The 20,415-nt window shown below is 42.2% G+C and overlaps 1 protein-coding gene across 2 annotated transcripts in view; it reads right to left on the reverse strand.

Moving 5' to 3' along the window:
• The window catches only part of LOC148021525 (protein HAPLESS 2-B-like), a 309,826-nt gene that overhangs the window by 6,833 nt on the left and 282,578 nt on the right, over nt 1-20,415 (reverse strand). For both annotated transcript variants that reach the window (XM_087696627.1, XM_087696629.1), the window contains exons 12-14: nt 5,145-5,262; nt 3,612-3,644; nt 3,239-3,332 (exon numbers count right to left, since the gene is read on the reverse strand). In XM_087696627.1, coding sequence (XP_087552753.1) covers nt 3,239-3,332; nt 3,612-3,644; nt 5,145-5,262 — 245 coding nt within the window. The remainder of the gene's footprint in view (nt 1-3,238; nt 3,333-3,611; nt 3,645-5,144; nt 5,263-20,415) is intronic.

Genomic DNA, 20,415 nt, shown 5'->3' on the forward strand with positions numbered 1-20,415 from the left:
TTATATTTCATTTTAGTTTATTTTCTCTCATCTCCTTGTTCTCTCTCTTTCTCTCTCTCTCTCTCTCTCTCATCAAACATAGAATTTCCTCTCCTCTTTTTTTCCCTCTCCCAACTTTTCTTCTCTCTCTCTCTCTCTCTCCCTCTTCCTCTCCTCTTTTTTTCCCTCTCTCTTGACTTTTCTTCTCTCTCTCTCTCTCTCCCCCCCTCTTCTATTTTCTTTCTCTCTCCCTCTTTTCTTTTTCCCTTTTCTTCTTCTCCTCTCTCTCTCTCTCTTCATTTTCTCTTTGATTTTTTCTTCTCTTTCTTTTTTTAAAAAAAATTTATATTTCCTCCCTATAATCCTCTCTTCTTCTTCTTCTTCTCTCTCTCTCTCTCTCTCTCCTTTTCTTCTCTCCCCACCTCTCTCTTTTAAATTTTATATTTTCGCTCTATAATTCTATCTCTCTCTTTCTCAATTCTTCTTCTTCTCCCCTCTCAAAAAAGGTTGAAATTTAAAAAACTTCTATTTCCTCTTTTGCCCCTCTCCCCCTTTTCCTCTTTCATTATCGTCATTATCATCAACTCTCTCTCTCTCTCTCTCTCTTTTATTTTTTTATCTTCATTCTCTTTAACTTTTTATTTTCTTTTAACTTTTACATTTTCTCTCTCTATAAAACACTATGTATTCATACTCTCTTCTTTTCTCTCTGTCTCTCTCCTTTTATTCTCTCACCAATTTTTTCCCCTCTCTCTCTCTTCTTTGCTTCTCCCCCCATCTCCTCTCTTTTCCTTCTCTCTCTCTCTCTCAAAGTTTATCTTTTCTCTTTATAATTCTCTCTATATTCCCCCCTCTCCTCTCTTTTTTCTTTTCTTCTCTCTTTGTATCTTTCTCTTAATTTTTTGCTCTCTCTCTCTCTCTCTCTCTCTCTCTCTCAATTGTCTTTTCCTCTTTCTTTCTCTATCGAGTATTTTTCTCTTGCTCTCTTTCTATTTTCCCTCTTTCCCACCTCTCTCCCTCTCTCTCAACAAAATCTGCCAAAAAAGGTTTAATTAAAAAGACTTTCTCTTTCCTCTTTTCCTCTTTCTTATTCTTATTCTCCTCCTCCTCCTCCTCTCTCTCTCTCTCTCTAATTAAAAAGGGGAGGGGAAAAAGAGAGGGAGTGATTACACTTGAGACAAAGGGGGTTTTACTTAAAAAGGAAAGGTTTGGAAAAGGGGATAGGTTCGAAAAGCCCTATGGAGATTCAAGGTTTCCTAAGCCTACAACCAAAATAATATAGTAGTAAATATATCTTGTTGTGTATCATGCCCCTCTACCATATGTGTAACATCAAGAGTCCCCTTGAGTGCTTTATCTTGTGTCCAAGGTAAGGTAGTCATGCATATGGCACAACATATTAGTCTCTGCCTAGCTTTCACATTTTCCTTGGTTTACCATGTTTACTAACTTGCAACCCACATTCTCAATCTATCTTTGCATCAATAGGAAGCTTTTGCAAAAGTAGCAAATTGTGTTACTCTCCCCAATTGTTTCAAAGAAAAATCCATACTTCCACTTCTTTGATGTTGCAACAATGTGTGTGTACTTCCACTTCTTCCATTTTTCCAAAAAGTGGATAGAGGAGCCAACCACACACATAATTGCCTTATACGGACTAATATATACATAGAGTTACTTTGATGAGTACTATCATGTATACTTAATCTTAACTAAGACTTCATGTGAACGATGGAATTTGATTTATTCTATGCTAATGGTTTGAGATTACCCTTCAAAATTGAGAAACTCATTTCCTTGGTTTTTCCCCAAACAAGTACCCAAAGTTGCATTTACTAGTTAAGGATTGATGATATGAAATGAATACATAAAGAGAATCCATCTCTATGTGGTGTACTTGATGATTTTGACTACTCTTGAATGGACTCTTATTAGGGTTATGATTTGCTAATTGGCAATATTTTCAACCATATTTAACTCTAGTTACACCAATCTTCTTTAGTAAGCATATACTATTGCTAGATATATATGTTGGTTTCTTATCATACCAATTGAATAACTAATAAATGAATAACCATAGTATTATTCTTACATGGTGATATACCTATTGAAATTATACTCATACATCATAGCTATTCATGATTGGGTGATTAATGGGGGATCCATGTTATTATCTCTCATCATGGCTAGACATTCTCGAAGAGAGCCAGTTTAGTAGACTGTATCATAGAGGAGTTGAAAACCCTCCCATGGAACCCCACGATGGATCTAGTAGATGGTACAAGAGCCATGAGCTCTTGATACTTGAATAGTATCATAGCATTGGTTTCTATGTTAATTCTTATTTTGTTTTTATCTATCCATGATAGGACATACGTGTATCAATTGTACTCATCATTGCTACCTCATAGGCAATTTTGACATCTAGTAGTCATTAATCGTGTGCGAGCGCGCGCGCGCGCACACACACACACACACACACACACACATTCCACTCGTGGAGCAATTGCATAGTGAATGGTAGTATAGGTTCAAGGACTTTTTTTTGGTGGTTTAATTGAATGTGTCAAAACCAACAAATTTTATCTAGTCAATAAGAACCAATGAAAGCTCACCTCAATGATGCTTATACTTTTCAAGATAAGTAAAAAATGGGCAATAAGTTTTAAGCACATTGTATCCTGGCATTATATACCTTTTTTTTTGGAAGAAGGTTTCCAAATTCCAATACTCAAGATGGGGTGGATACAAACAATAAGATGCATTGACCCACAAACACACATATATAGAAGATAATCAACTACCGTGATTACTAGTATCACATGTGCTACTATTGACCTTGGTTAGACATTAGTTTGGAATTATTCTTACTGATAGTATTGATGGCTTTTCACAATTTCCTTCAACTCCATAAAGTGATGGGAACTTTGATCATTAGTCAATATTGAAATACTCGAGACAATGAACAAAGTCTCTATCACTATAGATTGTGAACTTGATGATTCTAATGTCTTTTGTGTGGACACATACTATGTGCACATGTGCACCACACACATTATGAGTCAAGTATGAGCACATACTTACCTACATACACATGCCCCTATTTAATTGAGAGAGAGAGAGAGAGAGAGAGAGAGAGAGAGAGAGAGAGAGAGAGAGAGAGAGAGAGAGAGAGAGAGAGAGAGAGAGAGAGAGAGAGAGAGAGAGAGAGAGAGAAGAGAGAGAGAGAGAGAGAGAGAGAGAGAGAGAGAGAGATTACCGCTACAATTAAAACTGTTTGCACTTGAGGTTTCAGAATTTAGGTCAAAGCGTTGGGTTTTAGGCTCATTTGGTGGCAAGCTTAGAGAAACCGCCTACAAGGTTATACTTGTCGGTGAAGGTGCTCTCAAAATAACCTTGTTAAATGTATGTTACATTGAATATAATTTCAATTTCTTGATGCTCTACAATTACTACAAATCCTAATACGAGATTTAAATTAAATGTTACTTTCCATATAACAATGTCGATTTCATACTCAACTTTATAAGGATTGTGAAATGACAATATTTCATTTAAAATGCTAAAACCTAATAACAATACATATGCAAATGATGATAAAGAAATTTTGAATATAAACAACATCGAATTACCGGAGAGGGTTGAATCCCAAGTGGACATTCAAGCTGCAAACATGCATGAAACCTCATCAGTGAAACGAACTTATATGAGAAAGGTTGAATTCCAACATTATTGCAGAGTAAAGAAATCCAAGTGCCATACTTGAATAACTCTCGTGTGCCAATCAATAAACTATTTGGTTATAAGTAATGAACAAACATCCTTAAGATTTCCTCTCCTTTAGTTCTTTACTTCTCAAATTTCAATGGAAGGCCATAGGATAAACATTAAACCTTCAAAAGAAATAGGAAAGGTGCCTCCATAATTCTATAGACACATTACAATTGAATCAAATCTATTTATATTCAAGGGGTTTGATGCAAATTTCTTATGATGTTGAGACATTAATCTAGTATACAAAGCATGCTATATATAACAACTTTCTTCTTGCAAAATTGATGAACTCTAATTAAGGCCTACATTTATTGAGAGTTTCTCCATAAGTTTCCTTCTTGAAAGGTTGATAAACTCTAATTAAGACCTCCATCCAAAAATTAGAGTCTTGTGATGAACTCTAATTAAGGCCTACATCCAAAATTGGACTCTAATTATCTCATGAAGTTGAGACATTAATCTAGTATGTAAAGCAACAACATAGCAATAGCATTGGCGCGTTCACATTTAATCAACACTCCAAACAATCATGCCTTGCTTTTTATGTCTTTGCACTTGACAATGCTTGTTAAATATTTTCAACTCCAATCCTATGCATAGGTTAATGTTGCAGCTTTGACCGAGGATTAACACGACAATTGTTGCCAAAAGCGTAAGTGTTATTGTAGCCTATATGCTTCTTTTGCTAGGTAAAGTATTGCCGGGTTGCAAAGCTCCTTGGGTTAGATGGGTATAGATCCACATATGAATATGCATATGTATAAAGATACATTTATGGCTTTACTTGGGCTCCAACTACATGCTTAGTAGCCTTTTGGTTCTAGGGTAAAGGGGCCGATAAAATAGCACCCTCCAATAGGAAAACACACCCCACCCCAATTGAGTGACAATTTTACAAGAAAAATGTGGTCTTATAATATGAAATTTTTAAAATTACAAATGAGCTTAACTTAGAAAGTCAAACAAGTGAGCCATGTAAAATTTTTTATATTTTCGATTTCGTAAAACCCTAAAGCAATGCATCCTTGAGTGTCACTCTATTGGCCCCTCCCTGTCCCTCTTTAATGACCCTTTCATTTGTTACTAAGGCTACTTGACAAAAATATCAAACTATCCTAATATTTTTTCTTTGAGCTTTATATAATATAAATAGTTTGACCATTAAAAAACATTTATGCAACTCACTTGGAATTTTTCTTTTTAGAATGGAGGATTGTTAGATGACAATCTATTGGCCCCTTTACCCTATGTGTATGGTTTACACTTGGTTGTTGAGAGCCCGCTTGGTTGGCCAGAAGGCCCTTTGTTAATAATTTAACTAACTAATTCAAACACAGAGAGAGAGAGAGAGAGAGAGAGAGAGAGAGAGAGAGAGAGTGGCAGATATATACCCCAAGAGTAAATGCAGCCACAAGTTCTCCTATGTTCACAACAGTGACTTCAGAGTATCCATTCCGGGAGAGTGCCTCAAATTTGGAAGACTTGACTGATATGATTTTCCCAGGGCTCCTGCAGCACATTTTTGTAAACCCAAGTGAAAAGCTAGTAAACTGATACGGAATAAAAGGATATCCTGCGTCTTGAATGTCACAATCTACGTTGTTTGTTGCTTAAGGACGGATTCAATAAATAATAAACGTGATTCCTCCATTTTCATACATGGGGTGTAGGACTTGATCAGTCAAGGACATGCCTAAGCCAACCCAGTAGCCATCAATGCACACAGACATGAGGTGCCTGAGCTCACCCGCCAGCCATCAGGTCATGCAGACACAGGCTGCTCTGTGGTTTTAACCTCCAATGCTCGGTATCGCCGAGCTGTCAGATTTGGCAGAGTTAATGTATTTGGAAAACCTCGCTGGCGCACTATTTGGCATCTTACATTCGGCTTGTTTCGTGCTTCCATGGATTTTAACCGAATTCTTCTCTCAACCCGACCATCAATTGTTCCGACAGCTTCGAGACTTTCATTCTAGACAGAAATGTATGTACATCCAAGCTAATTTTTACCTGATGAACGCATCTAGTTACCGATACAGAACTTTTGTAAATCATGCATAGGATTGCAAAGATTTTCACTTTTCTTCATACTACCCTTCTCTCTTGCGTTCACACCAAGAGTCATGAGAGTTTATGCTCTGGCACCAACCAGAGCCAAGGAAGGAAGTACTTTGATCCTGAAAGAGACCCCAAAAGCCAACCAACCCAACAACCACACAAGCCTTTCCAGAAATGCTAAGAGTCACGAACAAGAAAACATGGTGCCAAGAGCACCCGCAACCTATAGTCATGATAGTTCCGCACAGGTTTTCTAGCTGCTCAGCAAAATACACTTTCCCACTTGTATCTTTGCACGTCTAGTAGTCGGCTACCTTTGAATTGGTGTGTCTTTGTGTACATGGCTATATCTATGTTTCGGAAACTATCCTCAAAGTGACCAGCATCCAAGTGTAGGGCTCCATTGCAATTCCATACCTACATCGCAAGTGTCTCATCATCATATGGGCCTCTTCTATGTAATGATGACCCATCCATCAATGTAAACAGTCCATTTATTCTCTTTGCAAGCCTCTAGTACTTTGGGCATGCGTTCTCTACAATGTGCTATTTGTGCTGGGCTAAGGTTCTCGTCTAGATATATCTTCTTACCTTGAAGACTGTTGTCTTAGAGAAGGTCTTTTTCTTCTCCATGTCTCCAAAGTGAAGAATGAAGACCTTTGACCTAGAGTCTCTTTTCCCATGCTCCAAGCACTAGCTACAAGTACCTTTGTAGCTCCAATTTTGCCTACCAAGGTCTTATCATCCTCTCTTGGGCTGCCTTTCTCCTCTGTACTACTACCCAAACATGTAATACTCTACCTTGTCTTCTAGTCTCTTCTTCCAGAGTGGAGCCCATTACCTTAGTTTTATGTACTAATGTTTCCCCGTTTTTTTAAACCACCTCAAGGCCACCTCTGCTTTCTTCTGTCTTTGCCACTTCTGCCAATGAGCGGACTTCCCTTTCACACGCTTTAAGTGCCTCTTTTAATTGTAGTTCCGCCTGCACAAGTATTTCTTTTTTTTCGTAAACATGTTAAGTTTCTCCCTCTCTCGATTCCAAGAGTTCATATTTGCATACATCTATGGTTTTCTTGCATTTTCACTTTCAATTTGTTCATTTTGGACGACATTTGTGCCAACAAGCCTTCCTTGATTTTTATCAGCATCTCTTGCATATGTGCATTCTGATCTGCTAATGATTTAGCCTTGGGTTGTTCTCATATTTCTCTTTGCAATTCCTACTTATAACTCTTTGCAAATCATGAACTATACTTCTTCATTTGTGGTATCTATGTCAATCTCATTGAACATGGCATTATCGTGCATGCAGAAAACACTCCATTTATCTCTAGTATGTGCATTAAAATCCCCCACTAACAATATCTCCCCAATGCTAGCATTTCTCATAATGTGCTCATAGAGTATATCAAAGGGTGATCCATCTCATGTGGCATAGCCTGAATTTGCAAGAGGCAAGTAGCATATTGCAATGAAGATATCTCACAGCCTTCCTACATGTATCTTGACCCTCAAGTATTTTGCAACATCATCTCTCTTCATTAACCACACCTTTGAGGCCTTTGCAATATAGTATGGCCATACCTCCATAACCCTTAGTGCTTCCCAGTTATAGCTATTGGATGAAACACACTTTTCCACTTGTATCCCCATATGTCTGGTAGTCGGCTGCCTTTGCATTGGTGTGTGTTTGTGTACATGGGTATATCTATGTTTTGGAAGCTATTCTCAAAGTAACCACTATCCAAGCATAGGGCTTCATTGCAGTTCCATATAGATATCCTAAATGTCTTATAGACCTCATACCATCATGTGGGCCTTTTTTCTATAATGATGACCCATTTATCTGTGTAAACAAACCACTTTCCCTCTTTGTGAGCTTCTAGCACTCTGGATGTGTTCTCTGCGATATGCTATCTGTGCTAGGGTCTTCTCACCTTTGAAGGCTCTTCTCTTAGAGAGGAAGGGCCTTTTGTCTCCATTTTTCCAAAGCAAAGGATTTGGACCTTTGATGTAAAGTCTCTTTTCCCACTACCCTCCAAGCACCAGCTATAGGTACCTTGGAAGCCCTAGTTTTGTGTGCCAAGGTCTTACCATCCACCTTTGGGTTGCCTCTTTTCTCCCATCCTACTACCCAAACATATAATACCCTAGCTTGTCTCCGATTTTCTTGTTCTAGAGTGGTTTTTCAGTACCTCAGTTTTATTCATTGATGTTCCCTTGTTTTATTTTTCACTACCTTATTCCATGGGTTGGCTTCCTCTATCTACTTCTATGCTGTCTTTGCCACTTCTGCCCATGAGTGGACTTTCCTTTCACATGCTTTCAGTGCCTCTTTCTCCTTTTGTAGATCTTGTATATTTCGTTCATTTTTCTTAAATGTGTTTAATTCCTCTCTCAATTATGAGTTTTCAGATTTGCAAACATCTATGGTTTTGTACATTCCAGCCATTTCAGATGACATTTGTGCCTGCATGTCATTCTTGATTTTTAGCTACATCTCTTATATATGTGCATTCTAATGTGTTGATAATTCAGCCTTTTGACATGTTCTCATATTTCTCTTTCCAATTCCTATCCTCATAATTCATAATTCTAGTGTGAATAATGAGATGCATTTCTTCATTTTTTTTTTTCATTTATGTGCCTTGCAGGCCAGAGAGAGAGAGAGAGAGAGAGAGAGAGAGAGAGAGAGAGAGAGAGAGAGAGAGAGAGAGAGAGAGTGTGTGTCGATGGAGCTTGACCTGAAGCCGCCTTGCCCCTGCTATCTGTGGACTGCGCCATGCTTGACGGCTGCCCATCTCGTTTTGCCTCCTACACTACTGTTGCACTTCTGCCTTTTCTTCCAGGGCGCAGACGGAAAAAGGTACTGTGGGTCTCTGCTTTTGTGTGTTCGCCTGGTCCGTTTCTGCCTTCCGTGAGCTCTGCCCCTGCATGCCTGCAACCTGTCATCTTCGAATACATCTGCTCTGCGAACTGCAGTTCGCGTGGCGCGTAGATCTATTCCTGAGACACAGACACTGCGTTGGGAGAAGGGACAGCTCTGCTCTAGGCAGAAACAGACCTGCTGTCTGGGCAGTCTTCAGCGCACCCTCTGAGCGCCCCTATACAGAGCCTACGTTCACAATTCCAAGACCTGTGCAGAGAGCCTGCAGCACATTCCGAGGGTTTCGCACAGAGAGAGAGAGACAGAGGAAGAATTTTGGGATCGGAATCTGCTTATGCTCTGGCAAACCTGCAGGAATCTAATGGTATCGATATGGCCTTTCTTGATCAGTAGATCAGGCAAGGGAATGACAAAGACTTGGCTGACTCGGATGGTGATTTGTTGGCAGATGAACCCCGGCCGTTGCTGGATAGTGAAGAGATGGGCAAACGTCGTAGGATGTCGGTTGAAGAGCCAGCCTTCGGCCCGAATTTGCCTCAGCCTGACGTTCATGTTTCGTGTCCGCAACCTAATGGGTCTTTACAGTTCATGCTGGCCACTGTCAATCATCTTATGTCGGATTATGTCCACAGTAATGAGGATAAAGCTAACACATTACCGGAAGGGGATCAAGTAGTAGCAGTCATGGGAACCGACTTGGTCCTACAACAGATAGTTGCTTTCCATGAGAGGGCAGCCATATTTTATTTTACTGGAACAACTCTTTTGATCACCAGAATTCGTGCTTGGCTGCAGTCTATGCTTGTCAGTTTTGAACAGTGCCTAGGTGATGCTTCAGGGCGTATGCAAGTTCCCCTGGTTGAAGAGATTTATGATGGCCCGAGGGGGTTCTTTGAGGTTCTGTTTCATTTTGCGGAAGTACGAGCTCTTGTAATGCAACACATTCCTTTGTTTATGGATGGGCAGCTAGTTCATGTGGTCCCTTGGAGGCCCATGGCTGAATTTCAGGACATGCTGAGACAGGCTTGCCCAATTTGGGTAGAGGTGGTGGATTTTCCTGCGCATCTTTGGAGACTCCTCCCTATGGTACTGAGAACCCTTGGTGAGGTCTTGGTGGAACCTCGATTGGCCTCCCGCAATAGGAATAGGGCATGTATGCTGTGGGATATAGGCAAAACTCGCCCGACAAAAATTCGTTTTGAAGCTCCAGGCTTACAAACGTTGGTGTATAAGTTGAAATGGTACTTTTGCAGGACACTATTCAGATGTGGCCAGTTGGGCCATTTCATTTCGGAATGCGAAAAAACTATGGAGGTAGTGCAAGGCCCTATGGATCAAGATATGGAAATGCAAGACCACTACCCTCAGCATATGTTTCAGCAAATAGTATCTGATCCAGAGCACCTTCCCCAATAAGGTCGTGAGGAAAGAAAGAAGAATGACCCCTATGAGGGTGGGGAGCGTCCTTCGACTATGGTAGGGCGGAATTCGTCTCCTCGAGAGGATTCTTGGGTCACTGTGGTTTGTCATAATGCTAGGCAAGATTCTTGATTAAATCTTGCCCATTCTTCGCCGCCCCCAATCACTCAGACCTTCCAACGCAGAGGTAGGGGTTCTTATATGAAACCTCAATCTTTGCATACCCCAGCAGTGGAAGATAGAAGGACTTCTGATTCAACCTTGCGATTCGATGCTCATGGAAGGCTTGTGCCTCCTTGGGACGTTTTCCACTCCCAACAACTGCAGTTTCCTTCTCGAGCTGTGATTGCGGGTCTGCAGAGAGCAGATCTTGTAGATGTTATACGTATTGAAATGGGGAGATTCCAGGCTGCCAAGGCTATTGATGTAAAAGGGAAAGGGAAAGTGATGGTTCAGTAGTTCTTCTTATTTTCTGATTGATCATGAAACTTGCTTTGTGGAATGTAAAAGGTATTTCTTTGGGCAACAAGCAGTATCGGTTGTGGAAAGTTGTGCTTGCCGGAAATTGGGATGTTTTTTGTGTTGTGGAGCACAAACAACATTCTTTGACTAGATCCTCTTATGTGTATAAGGATTATGCGGTCTTTTTTAGTGGTCGCGCTCCATATAAATCGGGAGTTATGTTGGCTGCCAAATCCTCCCTACAACCAGCATTGGTTTCTCAAGATACCTGAGGCCGATTTTTGATCCTGGAAATATGTTATAAGGGGGAGGTTCTGTGGATTGTAGGCGTGTATGCTCCTTCTAATACAAGGGATTGTCGTCAGCTTTGGGATGACCTGCACTGCCTTGCCTTGGCTCGTCAAGGCTTTGTTATGGGTGACTTTAATGCCTGTATTTTTGCAGATTAGGTGACCTCTCCGCATTTGAAATAGGACATGTGGTCCTGGATGTATCCATTACAAGCCGGATATACTTATCGCTCTTTTCAGCATCTGAATACTTGAGCCAGACTGGATAGAATCTACATCTGCCAAAGTGACTCCTTTCTTCCTGCAGTCATTGATATGCAGGTGGAAAGACAATATGTTCTGTCAGATCATTATCCTTTGGTCTTGGAAATGAGCCACAGACTTGTTCATGCATTCAAGGCTCTCCTTCCCCATTTGAGTCTTCTGTTTAATCAATCTTTTTTTGCAGAAAAATCAGTTTTTAGAAGATGTTCAGCACCTGATAGCTTCTTTTAGCTTGAAGGTTCTATCTAGAGGGATGGAAGCATGGGCGTTTTTTATGGATAATGCGCGAGCCTTATCGAGACAATATGGCATTCAGCATGCTTTCTTGTTTCGAGCTGAATTACAACATCCTCAAGCTTTACTAGCTCATTCCTTGGCTTTGTGTCAAACTGGGGATTCCGATGATGACTTGCTCACTTGCATTGAATGGTTGAAAGGTAGGGGTCCAATCTCTTCAGGAAGAGGAGTATGCAAAATACAAACTGTTAGCCAAAGCCGAAGCTTTACATGATAACAACAGTCAAACTCATCAATTTTTTGCTTGTCTGCATCAAAAATATACCCGGGAAAATATTGTGCGCTTAAAGGATGGGCAAAGTGATATGGTGACTGATCCGGCCTCCATTATTCGGATGACTGTTGACTTTTATAGGGCCTTGTTGGGTCTACAAGAGATCCTTTCAGATGCTGCTCTCTCTGCTTGAACATACATTTGTGACTTGGTTAGTAATCAAGTCAAACCGGAATGGGTGGATTTAATGGATATTTCTGAAGAGGAAGTGGAAGAAGTGATGTCTCACTTGCCTCAAAGGAAAAGTCCAGGCTGGGATGGGCTTCCTAATGAGCCGTTTTCAGCCAATGTGCAACTGCTTAAGGACCCATTAACTCGATTGTGTCAATAGGTGTGGAACTCGGGTATGATGCCTTCAGATTGGAAGATTGCAGTCATAAGGTTGTTGCCCAAAGTTCCCTCTCTGACCTCTTTGAAACAATGGAGACCCATTTCAGTTATGGGATCGTTATATAAAATCTTCTCCAAGATTATTGCCAACAAATAGCAGAAAGTATTTCCGTATCTCATTCATCCACGTCAATACGGTTTCATTAAAGGTCGAAATATAATGCACAACAGTTTGAATGTCCAGCTCGGAATCGATTATGCCAAAGCTTCTAGCTAGCAGGTTGTTATGCTTCAGTTGGATATTGAGAAGGCATTTGATCATGTTAGTTGGTCATTTTTGCAGGAATTAATGCCTACAATGGGTTTTGGCCCCCGCATGATTTCTCTAGTTGATACCATCAGTCAGGGAGTTGTGGCCCATATTGCTCTTAATGGAGGGATTATGGAGGAAATTGTCTTATTTCGGTCTCTTCAGCAAGGCTGTCCACTCAGCCCCTTGCTATTTGCTTTGGTAACTTACCCGATGCTCTCATTATTGGATAAGTTGGCAGCTCAAGGTGAGATAGTTGGGTTATCTCTTCTTGGTGGTGATCAGCTAGTGGACCAATCTTTGGCAGATGATTCTTTTATGTTCCTCAAGGCGGATCCTATTAATGTCAATTGGGCAATGATGGCTTGGAACCTTTTTGCTTTGGCATCGGGTCTTCACATTAATACTCAGAAATCCACCCTTCTCTCTTGTACGGAGAATGATTTGCACGCCTTGGGATGGAATGGAATTGTGATTCCGAGGGGCAATATAACTAGACACATGGGATATTCTATTGGTGTGGAGGTTGCTTCCCGAGTTTTGTTGGATTGGATGGCATCCCGAATTCATGACAGGTTCATGTACTGGAAATCTCAGAGTTGGCCCCTTCATGTTAGGCTAAAAGTGGCTCAATGCATTATGATCAGTATAATTTCATTCTTTCAGCCATTGCTGCCTTGGACTAACAAGTTCCTTTTGGATTTGGTCCAGCCTATTAGATTTATGCTATGGAAAAGAAAGGTAACTATTTGCGGCAGGTATGGATCTCCTGGCAACATGTCACCACTTCGAAAAGGATGGGAGGTGCAGCTTTGTTGGATGTTAATTTGCATATGGCCACTTTGAGGCTGTCCCTTTTACAGTGTCCATGTATTTAGTGTCGTCCTTGGTCAGATATTGCCAAATTCTTCATAGAAAAGACTGGCATCTCTCATGGAAGCACGGTTATTCATGCTTCTTGGTGGCATACCCTTGATTCTACGAGGCCCATAAAGGTCTCCCAGTCTTTTCTCCTTTCTCATTTAATTGCTTCCTGGCAGGAGATGCTTCGTTTTGCTGTCTGGCGTCCTCCGGATATTCGTAAGGAGGAAAATTCGCTGCAAGGAGAAATACTGTCTTCCTCAAGGTTGTTGGATTGGCTGCATAAAGATTTGCAGAGAGATAAGTTTAATCGGATGGCTAGGTTAGGATTGAAGACACTCTGTGACGGGGTTATTCCTGGGCAGCCCCGCCTTTATTCTTTTAGGTGTATTCGTTAGTACTTTAGAGTGCCTCGTGGATACCATTAGATGGTGGAATTAGATATACCATTAGATGGTGGAAGCTAAAAGATGGGTCACGGGGAAGGTTAATAAGTTTTGGCATCTCAGGGATAGCAAAAAGAAGTGGCGGGATAGATTTATCCAGCTTTGGAAGTCTAAGGTTCTGTATTAGGGTAAAGTGTTCATGTGGAGGCTGCTCATTGGGGGTCTTCCAACGGGAGAAGTGCTCCGTGCCTGAAAGATCTCTGTAAGGCGTTGTGTTTTCTGTACTACATGCGATGAGACATTGCTTCACCTTTTTGTCTCTTGCCCTGTTGCGCAACAGATTTGGAATTTCATTTCCCGTGTGTGGTTCTCGGCGACCCAGCACCACATACCAGTTCGTTCGTGGATTATGGGAAATATGTCCTCTATGCCCTCTTTGTCTTCAGATTGTTCCTGCCTATTCCATTTTCTTAGATGGACAGCCTTGGGGCACATATGGCATACTCATAATGCCTTTATTTTTGATTCAGCATTGGGCATCCATGGGCATGTGGCCCGTGTGCATGGATTGGTGTTATGGCAAATCACTTCTATGATGTCAGCTGATCTGGTCCTCCTGGACATTGTTGCTCCTTGGTTGGCGATTGTTTGCTCTACTCCAACTGTTCTTTCTATCTGATTTATTAAAATTGGTTATGCAATAGGCCGTTCTGAGAGCTTGCTCGCATCTTGTAAATTTCTATTGAGACAATGTGAGAGAGATTGAGTATGCTGACTTGATGGTGTGATGTAATAGAATGTAAGAGGTAGAGAGAGAATGTTGACCTGATGGTCTCATGTAAATATTTACTACTTAATTCAATTATCTTCATGAAACAAAGAGAGAGAGAGAGAGAGAGAGAGAGAGAGAGAGAGAGAGAGAGAGAGAGAGAGAGTTATGGGGCTGGATTGACAGGTTGCTGCAGCCTATGCAGCCTTTTCCTGCACTTAGCTCGGATTGCCCTCGGCAAGATTGGAATCTTGCTAGCCATCTTTGTTTTCAAAAGGCTTCAGCTGAGTATCATCTCTTGATTAAGGACAAACATTGGCTGGTTACTAAAGCCAGTGCAAATTGGGGCATGCATAAAGCCAAGGCTTGGTGGAAAATGACAATAAAGGAAGGATGGTTGAACAAGACCCCATTCAAATGCAAGGTCTTTCTTTGGAGAGTGATCATTGTTGGGCTTCCCCATGCTTCAGCCCATTCTAAGTGTCGGATCACAAATGGCAACTGCTCTTTTTGTACAACCAGCATAGAATCTTTGCATCATAGATTTATTTCCTACCCTTTCGCTAGGAAAATTTGGGCTCTTCTGGCAGGTATTTGGCAAGTGGTTGTTAGTCTATAGCTATGCCGTTTTGATTGGGTTTTTGCCATGGCCGAAATCCCACTCCGGTGCAGCCATATATAAAGGTGTTGTTCCATTTTTTTCAGATTTTGGGGCTGTTGGCATGATTGGATCACCTAGAATGCTTTTGTCTTTGACTTTGCTGCGAGCATCCAAGGACACAGCCAAACTCAAGGGTCTTCTACACTGGCAATCAAGTTTTGTGCAGCATCCTGATCTCCTAGGGAGGATTTAGCTCCTTGGAATACAGCAATCTCTTCTGTTTCTTTGCCATGACTTTTTGTATCTTTCATGTCATCTAACTTTTGTACACCTATGATTTGATATAATATAAATTACCTGTTACTGCAGGGAGGGAGAGAGAGAGAGGTGCCTGCTGTACCCATGACCCTGTCATCATGTTGCCTGCTGAATCCGTGACCCTGCACCTTGTTGAAGGTTGCCAGTCCTGTCATCGTGCTGCTCTACAGCGTTTTACCTAGAGTTGTGTGCCAGCCTCAACAGAGCTCCAAGTCAGTCTTGCAACCCTGCACAAGTTGTGAGCAGGTAATTCCCTGCACCAGTTTGTGCCCAAGCTGTTCTGTTCGGCACAGGTTGCCTGTGGGTGGTACAAGCCACCTGTAGGCCCCGACAGAGTGCATTTGCTGCCCTTCCCTGCACACCTCCAGGTATCAATCTGCACCCCCTGTCCTGCATGCTGCGAGAAAGAGAACAAGATAGGGCAGCCTGTACAGGCTGCACAGTTTTGCACAGGCTGTGCAGGCCTGTTTTCATCACTAGCAGGACCCGTGTGGGGATTGTATAGACCAGGAAAAGATAGTGGAAGTGTGAGAGAGGACCTGTAGACTGTGGAAGTTTTCATGGGGAACCCATTTTGCACTTTGTGTGGCTTGAGGTGGAGATAGGGAAGGGAATATAGTGCTGTCAATCTGATCTGCAGCAGACATGCCAGAGTTAAACACTGCTTTTATTGACCAAATGGTGGAGGCTTTGGGGCCTGATTCAGATGCCAGGAGAAGAAATGGTTTCCTGTACTGAGATGGTGATTCCCTCTTTGGGGGTTCTCCTGAGTCCTAATGCGTTCGATGGAAGAATCTGAAGAAGTGCCCTAAACTGACCAGTAGGTGCACACCTATGTGCAGATCATGTCTGCCACACTGAGGAATCTCAGGACCTAGACTAGAGCACTTATTGGAGTTTGCCAATACTTTGCTAGGTGATTATGTTCAACACAACCGGGAAAAATTCTCTGATCACGATCAAGATGATGCTTTAGATGCAACCATCGATACAAAGACGGTGCTGCATTCTTTCTTGACATTTTATGAAAGAGGGGTCATCCTCTTCTTTACAAGTAGGATCTCAATACTTTCATGGATCTGCCAATGGCTGAATTCAATGCTATTGTGAGATTGTGGAGGAAATTTTTGTGGGACCATGGGACTTTTACAAAGTAAAGCTCAAATCGGCAATGCTCCATGACAACCTCTTGGCAAAGGTGCTTTTGTTCTTTGATCAACGCCTTGTTCATGTGTTACTGTGGAGATGGATGGGTGACTTTCAGCACCTGCTCCAACAAGAATGCCTGGTTTGGGTGGAAGTGGAGGCCTGCCCTGTTGTGTATTGGCCTTTACTAAAGGAAGCTATGGCAGCTATTGGTACAATCTTGGTGCCTCCCACCTTGAGGGCCATGAATCATAACCATGTGTGTATGTTGTGGGATGGTGCTCAAAAGAGGCCTACCCCGTTAAGGCTAAACTATCCTAGAATGCCATCTTTGCATTTTCATTTGAAATGGGGCACCTTTGCTAGCCATTGTTTCTCTTGTGGGAAGCTGGGGCATTTTATGGCTGAGTGCTTGAAAAGAAGGTAACTCCATAGGCGGGAATTCCATCAATTGTTGTTGAGGAGAATCTCATGGTTGAAAGCCTTCAAGATGATGAGGCTCCAACATCCATAAATGTAGACAAGGGGAAAAAGCCTATGCAGTCTCAGGATCAACTGGAATAGGGTGGATGGATGCTCGCTCTAAAAAAAGATTAATGTGGACATCTTGGTTGCCAAGTCTGACCCTGCCCAGGACTCCTTGCATGCCTATGTACAGTGCAAGGATAAGCAGCCCATGGTGTGTACATCTACTAATATGGTCTCTTCTGGCCCTCCAAATGCTTTTGCTCTGCAAACCCCTATGGATTGTTTCAAAGATTCTCTAGCCACACTGGCCACTGACATGTGGTAAGGTGATCACTCCACTGAATCGTCATTATGGTCCGTTCCAAAGACCGGGAATCATCCCTCCACCTCTAAATTGACAAGTGAGCATCTGAACTCATTTGTAGAATTGGTCGATTTCTTGGATGAGGGAACTCTTGAGCTATTAGCAGGAAAAGTTAAATCGAGGTAGAACCAGACTCCGCCTTACTTTTGTTCTTGATTTCATATGAAAATTGCTACTTGGAATGTGCGTAGAATTTGCTCATGTAGCAAGCAAAATGATGTGGTGCATCTTGCACGAAAATCAATGGGATGTCTTGTGCACCCTTGAATGTAAGAGTCATGGTGAAATAGGAAAGATTGTGGATTGTCATGGTTTTCATTTGTTTTATGCTGGGGGCTCTGCACGACATTACTTTGGTGTGTTCATGGTGGTTCATGAGAGATTTAGTCAGTCCTTGTCAAAAACGATATGCATGACCGCTTTGTGGTGGTTGAAACTTTGCTTGATGGGGGTCCTCTGGCTGGTCGGTCTCTATGCTCCAAATGATCCCTTGTCTAGATGTGATCTATAGACTATGGGGTAGATTGATAGCCTCTTTGACACTTGGGAGACCGGGTTTGCTAATGGGAGATTTCAATATGTGTGTGGATTCATTGGAGTCTAATTTTGAGTACTTGGTGATGGATACTCTTGAGAATCAGGTCTGCTGGCAAGAGTTTGCATTGAATGTTCTTAAACATGACCTTTGGTTCTGGTTGCGTCCATTGGATCTGGGATTCACCTTTCATTAGATGTATATGGCTACATGGTCTTAGACTGGATCGCATGTATGTCATGCATGATAATGCCTTTTTGCCAGAGATCCTGGACATGCAAGTTCTGCAACTATATGCCTTAGTAGATCATTTTCCTCTACATTTTGAGATGCTTGCACAACTTGTCGTGCCTTTTGCACACTTCTTGGAAAGCCTTCCCTTGCGCTTCAATTCATCTTACTTGAAAGACCCTGTTTTTAATGGTTACATGGGACAATTGCTCGACCACTTCTTGTCAGATTTTCCATTAGGAGGCAATCGCTTCTTTGAGCAGTTGATTAGTAATTTGCAAATAATTGCTCGACAATATGGCATTCACCATGTATTCCTTGGGAAACGTCGGCAAGCAATAGAGGAACTATAGGCCTTGGTTCATTCATTACTTTTTGACTCCCTAGGTGATGCATTTCTACCTCCACTGGCTATGAGATTGGTCAATCTTATTCATTACGTTTAGTTGAGATCTTACCTATAGTCTAAACTGAAATCTTTGAGATTAAAACCTTGCAAGATGCTTCCAGACCCATAAATTATTTCGGGGTTTGTACCCTTTCCCTACCAAGGAGAAAAATGTGCCGAAAATATTTTCTAGATCTTGGCTTGGCTTAGCCTCTATTTGCACAGATCTTTGATATTCATATAGCTTTTTATCACTTGGTTAGGGACCAGGTTTCACCAGACATCTGTGTTGCTTTGGAAAGTGACATTCATGAGGACAAGGTGACGGATGTAAGATTGCATTTACCCATGGATAAAAGTCCTGGTTGGATAGCCTCACTAATGTGTTTTCTGATACCTATGTCCCTCGTCTAGTGAAATCCTTGATCGCCATCATGTGCCAATAGGTTTGGGAAACAAGCGTGGAAGGAGGGAGTTATTAAACTGATCCTAAAAGTGCCTTCTTCCTCAATGTTGAAACATTGGAGACCCATCTCTCTAAAATTTTTACCCCAGAAAAAAGTGGCTAATTGTATTACTCAAAAGACTTTACAACGAATTACATGTGCTCAACAGCTTGACTGGAGCTGATACAAGGTCAAGCTGGGATCATATATACAAGCCTCTTAGGGTGATCTAGGAAAAATGGGGGATAGAAGCCATAGAGGAGGAGAGTAGTGCCACATGGGGTTGCTTGCTTGCATCGTGAAGAACAGATCATGGCCACCTCATGTATGTAAGAAGTGGTGTTGGAGCTCCTTGTGAGCTCAAAAGTCATGTTGCACCTAATCCTAGCTGTTGCAGAGGAAGTGGATGATCAAGGTCTAGAGCTTTGCCAACATCTCATATGTGGCTGAACACTCGCTGCCCAGAACCACTTGACAATGCACCATCCAGATGTGCCAGACGGTGAGGCTCCCAATAATCTCCCATTCCTCCGATTGCTTACCTGTTGGCTCTACTACCTGCCAGATGGGAATCCCTTTGAACTGACCATAGCACAAACACTTACCTTGATGAGAAGAATAGTATCATACATCTGCACCTCATACAATAAGTGGTGGCCCTGACTAACTGCCCACCAAAAAACAGCCCCCCCAAGATATAAAACCCAGACTTGGTGCCACACGATGAAGAATGTGGCATGCTCCTCTCCAAACCAACTGCATTGCCTCACAAGACCAGAGGCAATGCTTGCAAATTTCCATCCTGCTGCATCTAGGCCAGCCAACCCCCAATTGCCAAGTCTCCATGTGCTAGTAGCCATAGGAAAAAAGACACCCTTTGTGGCATCCAACTATCCTACAAGTGTTGCTAGAAGGTCTGATGGAAAGCCTCGGTAATGCTATGTTCCGCCCAATGCCTAGTGCATGAGGGTGCTCAATCCATGTCCTCTTGCATTAAGATGTGCCTACCAATCCGCGCTGTGTAGGCTAAGAAGCCTTGGGGATTCTTGGTAACTGCAGTGGTTGCTCAAAGCCGCTCTTCGGGGTCCAACTCCACCTCATCAAGGGGCCGGCTCCCCCAAATCCACAAGTGCCATTCCTAGAACAGACTCCAGGGTATGTAGGGCTCTAACAACCAAGTCTTCCCCTGGAGTCCAATGACATGGATTCTCCTCCAAGGTAAACCTAGTAGCTCCTCATTCTAACCTTTGTCGAGGGCTATGCAGGTTTGGACTATGAACAACATCTCATGGGGGGCACTGCCCACTCTACTTGCAACTTGTGAGGGGATGCCAATTAGTGAGGACCTGGCTGCCCACACCTCACCAGGCAACATCGGCTCCCAAATGAGGGGGTGCAACCAGCCCTGTGGGATTGCTCCCTCAATCTCCCTCCTAATCTCAACTCCATGTTGGCAGCTAGATACCTACTGTAAGATCTCTTGGTCACCTAGTCTGTAGGTCTCCCTCCACACTCTAATAGTATGGCCTCCCACTTGGCCCACTGGACTGGACAACGC

Source organism: Lygodium microphyllum, chromosome 17 (genome assembly GCF_053477565.2).
Source record: "Lygodium microphyllum isolate KBCC chromosome 17, Lygodium_microphyllum_v1.1.10, whole genome shotgun sequence".
NCBI lineage: Eukaryota > Viridiplantae > Streptophyta > Polypodiopsida > Schizaeales > Lygodiaceae > Lygodium > Lygodium microphyllum.